This window comes from Myotis davidii, unplaced genomic scaffold (genome assembly GCF_000327345.1).
Source record: "Myotis davidii unplaced genomic scaffold, ASM32734v1 scaffold4297, whole genome shotgun sequence".
NCBI classification, from domain to species: domain Eukaryota; kingdom Metazoa; phylum Chordata; class Mammalia; order Chiroptera; family Vespertilionidae; genus Myotis; species Myotis davidii.
The window spans coordinates 46,756-54,262 of record NW_006288467.1 but is presented as its reverse complement, the minus strand read 5'-3'; the positions used below and the strand labels follow the sequence as shown (position 1 = coordinate 54,262).

Sequence of the window (7,507 nt, the reverse complement as noted above, 5' to 3'; positions counted from 1 at the left end):
TGGTTTGGCTCAGTAATAGAAAGGGTCCTGGGTTTGATTCCAGTCAAGGGCATGTACCTTGCTTGCAGGCCCATCCCCAATAGGGGTGTGCAGGAGGCAGCTGATCGATGTTTCTCTCTCATTGATGTTTCTAACTCTCTATCCCTCTCCCTTCCTCTCTGTAAAAAATCAATAAAAATATATTAAAAAAAGTGAGGTGCTACTGTTACCATTGGCCTCGTTTTATAGTTGAGGAATTTAAGTAATCTGATGAAGGTTACACAGCCAGTGGTGGATAGTCAGGATGAAAACCCATGTTAGAATCCACAGGCTGTGGTCTTAACTACCAAGTGACTCCCATATAACTGATGAAAGAAAGGACCAGAAAGGGACATGATTTGCCCACATTCACACAACAAATCAGGAGAGATGTTGGGATCAACATCTAATCTCAGTGTTGAAACTGAAGGACTAGTCACTCCTTTCATCAATTGTCACTGAGCCTCCGGTTATGGTAAACCCCATGCCAGGCACCAGGCACCAAGGAGTAAAGATGACTCAGAAAGAACAGGTCCTTGACCTCACATTAGAGATTATTTATTCAGCCTCACTCTAATTCTTGTGATTAATGTCTGTTCCCTGCTCTACCCCATCTTCCCCCACACTAGCCTTCTCCTTTCCTGGCCATCACTGTCTGGTGATATATCTATCTCCCCTGCTGGAGTGTGAGCTCCTTGGTGGCAGGGAGTAGGTTTGTCTCAGCCTGGCACTCAGTAGACACACAGGGAACAGCTTCTGAATACATTTCCAGGTATTTGATAAATACATAGATGTGTGAAATAATATATGCAAGGATATTTTTGCAGCATTGATTACAATGACAAAAAGTAGGGCATAACAATTATCTATTATACAGTAACTGGTTGAAATGATCAAGGTCAGAAACCTTATGCAGCACATTAAAATAGAAGACAACTTGATATTTTAAACTATGATCAACATGCTGTATTTTCTTTTCTTTCTTTCTAAGGTTCTTGCTAAGTTGCCATGAGTTTATAGGTAAGAACTGCTAATAGTTCATACAGTTTTAAAGCTTGCAAAATCCTTTGGGGACAATCAAAACAAAGCACCTCTTTTCTTACTTGGGCCAAATGAGTCGAAGATGATGTATAACTTGCACAAGAACACCTGTCTCTGTACTCCCAGGCAGTTGTAATATAACCTATATTATGAGGACCAAGATGCCCCGGTAATGGGGAAACAGGTAAACATATAGGTGAGACCCTTGACTCCATTTCAGAGACTTTTGTCCTCAGTTTTTTTCCAGCCAAACAAGCCTTTTCTACTAAGAAGCTTCTTGTTTGAACCAGGCACTGATGCAATTCTTCACCATGGTGGGGCTAAATATAATTATCCAGGCTTGGGGCTAAATATAATTATTTCAAGGCCTGGACCCTCAGTGTGGGGATGAGCTGGAAGGTGTCCCCATATGACTAGCATACAAGAGCCCTATAAGAAAAACATCTGCCCCCCAAAGCTGCATCTCATTATGGAGGAAGAACCAAGACCCAGTGTTAACAAAAGTTGGTAAAAGATCAGATGTCCCATGTCCTAAAAAGGGCAACTGTCGAGAATTCCTCAATCACCTTTCCATCATCCTATCCAATCATAGAGCTTCACTTATTGTCAGGCCCGGCCATAACTTCTCTGTTGCCTGCTGCTGCCCGGAGACCAGAAGTATCAGTGTGCTTCTAGTGCCCTTATTACATCTTTATCTCTGGAAAGAATTCTGTTGGCAACAGTCAGAGCCATGTACTTACTATTGTCTCTGGGCTTTGATGTCCTTGGGGATCCAGACCCAGCCTAGAAGGATACAGATTCTGAGATACGACAGGCAATGGAGATACAATATTTACAGACAAACTTGGCAGTCAGAAGGTTTGGCATGGAATAAGAGAATCCCAGGACCTGTGTTGTGCTCCTGGCTCTGCCACTGATCCCCCGTGTGACCTTGAGCACATCATTTCATCTCTCCGTGCGCCAGTGTATCCTTAAAGCAGTGAAAAATCTGAAGGAGAAAGGCTCTGTAGGGATTTGCCCAATTCTCAGATTTTACAAGTCAATAAATTTGGTGGACTCAGAGGTGAGCATTACCTGGATATTATTCCAGTAAAATCAGAGGAATCAAATGAGTTCTTGGGTTGCGGTCAAACCTGGTGGTTAGGGACCTGGGCTAGTACTTTATGCCACAGTTCTCTCTATCTTAATTACTGTGTGACTTGAGAAAATACATTTGAATTCTCTGTGGCTCATATCCCTTGTTTGTCAAGTAGAGCCAATATTAAGACAGACCCCAATGAGGTGCCTATAGCACAGGAGGAGAAAAACTCGGTTTGGTAAGGAGGAACCTGACTGAGGAGGATTTATAGAAAGGTATTTACTTGGGTGACGCCCTTGTGGTCTGTAGGAAAATGGGTTTCCAGAGATCTAACAGTTATCATATCCTAAGGATACCTGGGGAACAAAGGGAATGTTTAGACACTGAAAAGTGGGGAGAAACAGATGACCTCTTTAGTTCCAACCATATGCCCTGCTCTGTACTAAATGCCTTGCAAACACTTTTGCATTGAGACCTCCCAACAGCCCTGGGAGGCCTGTGCACAAGGTTTTGTGACTGGTCCAATGTCACCTGTTAGTAAGTGGTGGATCTGGGATGTGATTTCAGTTCAAGTCTGCCTGGTGCCCCAAAGTCATCATCTCCTCTTGTCTGGGCCTGCCTCACCACACCTCCCCCATCACAGAGAAGTAGAAATTGCAGGCCAGTCAGTTTAATTTTCTATCAGAGGCGTGGCAAGGAGCTTTAAAAGATAAGCTTGCAAATAGAATAAAAGTGTATCTCCTTTTAAGTAGACCATTCTGAAAACAGATCAATTAGGATGTGATTCTTTTTTCTCCTCATAGTATGGTATCGCCCTATCAAAGTCCCAGATTCATGCCATCCTAGCCTAGAGAGACTCCAGCATGGGTTGTGGAGTGGGGAGCAAAGGTAGGGAGCAAGGCACTTCTTTCTCCCAGTGTCTAGATAAACTCAATTTAGCAATGGACTCTGATTGCACAGGATCCTGTTGGGTCCTATGGCCATCCTCCGAAGAATCACTCTTGTTGGAGGTGTGTGGGTGGTGGAGTGGGGGAATTGAGAACTCTAATCTGGCCTAGCATGAGTGATATGCCCAACTCTGGGGAGGCCTGTGAGGAGCAAGGCAAAGTGACTGATGGCCCAGCTGGAACCACAAAGAATAGGGAAAGGGCTAGAGTGCTAAGCAGACAAACTATAGCTCTCCACTAAACACAGCCACCACTCATCACTCCTCTGTTGCATAGTCATGATACTATAAAACATGTACTATAAAACACTATGAAATGGTGATGTACACTGTCTTCTGGGAAGGTAAACTAATGTGATACACCATGGAGAGGTGTGAGACACTGTTGTAAGAGACACTGTTCACACACACACACACACACACACACACACACACACACACACACACACCAGAGAGCCCAGCTCTGTGTTTTAGTTGCTGCTCCCCCTTGCCTCCCAATATCTTATAACCGCCAATTCTTAGATCTGTGCTCTTTTCCTTGAATTGTACCCGAGACTCCCTCCACACAGCCTGGCTATTTCCCTGCTGAGCATCTTCTTTCTTAAGTGATCCCCTGAAGCTGAGTAGCATTTGATACACTGTCTTTGAGTAAGATACAACACCGATCACACTTGCATAGCATTGAGCACTTAATGAGGGCTTGATGTGTGAATGGGTGAAAACATTACTGAGAGGGCGAATAGAACAAATAACTGAACTCATTTTCATAGTCAACAACCATTTATTAACACAGAAACGAATAAGGCTTGGCCCCTGTTCTCAGAATGCTTGATGCAGAGGGGCAGACAATCACAAAGCTGCGGTAGAATCACAGTAGAATAAGTACTATCACTGAGGTACAGACAAAGTACTTTGGAGGCACTGTGAAAGGGATACACAGGTGAGGGAGAAACAATTTTCCAACTTATACCTGCCTATAGCATTCAGGGAAGGCTCCAGAAACGTCACTGATGAGTCTCAAAGGAGTAGAAGCCACCAGGTGAACAGTAAAGGAAGGAGCCCTTACAGACTGGGACACGGAGATGTAGAAGGTAAGGTAAAGTAAGTGAGGGGTTCAGGAAACCAGGCATGAATGATGGAAGAAGGGAAAAGAGAGTAAGGAATGAGTAGAACTGTTAAGCACAAACCCTAGCTCTACTGTGGAATTTTAAAGGTCTTGTTTCTCCATGGAGAGGGAAGGAGAGAGGAAGGTGGGAGGTTCTAAGGTATGGGTCCCTGTCACCCCTCAATGGCCATCAGGCTCAAACATCAAGGCTAGAACTTCACAGTTGTGATCTAATATCCATAAGCCACTAAATTGTCAAAAGCCCCCTTCAGAAGGGAATAATTTGTATGAATGCAGCTCTAAATGGGAGAGAGTCCCTGCTATATTCATCTTTTCAGATGCTGTTGATTCTGCCTAAGAAATAGCTCTAGTTCCTTCAGGAAATCAGATGGCATGTGGAACCTGAAAAGAGAGGGTGGGCTAGGGTTGAGGCTTGCAGTGATCTCACAACTGAATTGTAAAATGATGATTATTAAAGTCTCTATTATTTTTTTTACAAAATTCTATTTGTGTAACATAAAACTCAAAAAAATATATATTTACAAACCTTTTTGTCAAATTATTTCTGTTTCCTCCACTTCTTTCATACCCGTATGTATTTTAATATGCTTAAATTTTTGTAAAAAAACACAACCTTTTAAGCTTTTAATTTTAGGATTTTTCTATTTAAACATATTTAATTTTTTCATTTTCAATTTTTCTTTAAATTCTACTTTTAAAGGTTTTTAAATTTTACCCTTGATCAAATAGTTTTTATTTAAATTCTTTAAATTCAACTTGTCTAAAGTTCTTTGTATACTTTTAAATCTTCTATTCTCTAATTTTCTTTTTTAGATTTTTTCAATTTAAAAATTTTGTATCTTTGTCGTGACTAATTCTGAACATTGCTTTTGTACTTTTCTCTAAACTTAAATTTCAACCTATACTTTTTGAAAATTTATTTCTTAACACACATATTTTATGCTCCAATTTTTAAAAATTTATTTTATTTCTTTTAAAAATTAAGTCTTGTTCTTTTTTAACTTTTTAATTTTAAAGCTGATTCTTTCACTAACTTTTTTGGTAAACTTCCATTTTTAATATTTTTCCTTGTTTTATTCATTTTACCTGTTTTATACTAAGAACTTTAAAAATCTTTTAAGCCTTATTTTAATAGTTTTGAAGTTTTAAATAAAAAACTTTAATTTTGAAAACATCTAACTTAAGAACTTCCAACATTTGAAAACATTTTTCTTTTAAAATAAAAAAAAATGTTTTTTAAATGTTTTTCTTTTAAAGCTTTTCAGAATCTCTTTCAAAATATCCTTTCTCCCCAAACTATCTGGTCAGCCACAGCTGGAATACCAACGGTGAAGCTTTTTGCTGAATACTCCCTGATTTCCCACAGTATATTTTACAGAAATAAATGACATATAGTAGTTCTAGAACATTTCTATTCCCACTCTCCCCACCTAAAACATTCTTTTCATTTAACTGCTTTATGTGACCATTTTCCACCACTTCTCCCTCCTCCCATTTAAGGCTGAATGGTCACCAGCTAGTATTCATTTTTCCCACAGGCCTGTGGTAAAATACGTTCTTTATATCAAGGTGCTAATTGTCATATAGGTGCTGTTGTCATTGTTCCTTCCAGGAGGTTTTTGTGATATTTCAAGAGGTGCTCATTGTTGTATAGGTATTGTCATCGTCCATTTCAGGTAGGATCCTTGCCTATTTCTTTAACTTTGTTCTGGTAAGTGGCCTGATAAGACTAGTCTTTCTCTAGACCCTGTTTGTGATAGAACAGTAAATACCCTTCACTGTAGAGTAAGTCCTCAATGGTGGCCTTGGTGATAACAGCATCATCACAGCTGAACCACTGGTCCTTTTGTTGCCTGATGAAGCTGGTGTAGTGTCCACTTTCCAAAGTTCCATGGTGATTAATCACGGCAAACAAGGAATACTTATTCTCGTTGGGCGCACAGTCTGTTGGTGGTGGGCCATCTTTCATTCTGCTCTCTTTAGTGGAGGCCAAAAATGGAGTCATGTCCAGCTCCAAGGGAAAGGAGATAAAAGTATTAATCTTTCGTCTCTGTTTGCCTAAATGTTCAAACCGCTTTAGATGAAAACAGGCCACAATGGGTAATTTCTTCATTGTGAGCTGTTTGGTAGATTCCTGGTAGCTTTGGCAACTACTACATTTGATTTTGGCACCGCTTCCTAAGTGCTCTGGCCTTGTAAACCACTGTAGGCAGTCTGTGAGTGAGGGGATGCCTGGTATGCGGTCATTCCTACTCACTGCGCCGTCAGCCCTCTCTGAACTCTGTGAATTAAATGTAGCACAAGAGCTAGGCAAGTCCAAACTGATGTCCCAGCACGGGTCTATTGTGGTAGAGACGCTATGGCAAGTTTGACATGTGACATCAGACTGCAAGCCACCTGTAAAAATTTGGTCTATAATGCAGTTACAGCAGTTGAAGTTATTGGCTTCTTGCCCAACACTATCATCTTTGCTGTGTCTGTGCAGCACATCTAATATCGCAATAAGGAACTCATGGGCATCCTGCTGCCTGTACCCTGCTAAGTGTTCTGCATGAATCCATATCAGGTGCAGTAACTTATAGGGAATGTGAGGAGTCCGGCTCCCAGAGTACATTGCCTGAAAAAGCGAAGACATCTCACAAACAAGACATAAGCTGGGGCTCGTCATAATACATTTGTGCTTGTCAGAGAGGAAGAAATCTTTCAGTAGAGGAATATGGGTAAGTGCCTGGACAATGCAATTCATAAAGCAGGTGTTGCCAAGATTGATTAGCCCTCTCAGGCCTACAGTATAGACTGACTTTTTTCTCCTCTTTTTCTTGGGTTTCACCAATTTTGGCTCCTGTTCCTTTGACTCACAGCCTGATTGCTTCTCTTCAACACCTGACTCCACACACTGCTGCTGAGAAACATCTGTTGAGGTGGAAGTTATTAACTTCAAAAGTTTCTCTTTTGTCTCTTTGGCAATCTGTTCTATGTCTTTGTCATACACATAGTCCTTACACATAAAGCAGTATATAACCCCATGATAGAGGTCTACAGCTAAATTGTGCTCTTTTGTTTCTGCATGTTTATGAATGTGTTTCTCAGTAAAGCACCCGAAAAAGACACAAGAGAGACAAGAGTGGAGTCTGTTCATATGGGTGCTACATACATGACAGATGCACGACTTTGCCTTACGCTTCCTCGTCTCTGGGGTCCCACTCCACACGAAACGCTGGTAGATCAACCGGAGGTTCTTCTGCCAGTTCTTTGCTACTTTAAAGCTCTCCACGTGAGAGCAGCCTGTGGGACCCTG

The 7,507-nt window shown here is 41.1% G+C and overlaps 1 protein-coding gene across 1 annotated transcript; it reads right to left on the bottom strand.

Moving 5' to 3' along the window:
• Positions 1-5,445: 5,445 nt before the first annotated feature.
• On the bottom strand, positions 5,446-7,501 carry USP51 (ubiquitin specific peptidase 51). Its single transcript, XM_006760333.2, has one exon. It carries the CDS (start codon positions 7,346-7,348, stop codon positions 5,939-5,941), a length of 1,410 nt encoding a protein of 469 aa, XP_006760396.1. The 5' UTR covers positions 7,349-7,501; the 3' UTR covers positions 5,446-5,938.
• Positions 7,502-7,507: the final 6 nt, after the last annotated feature.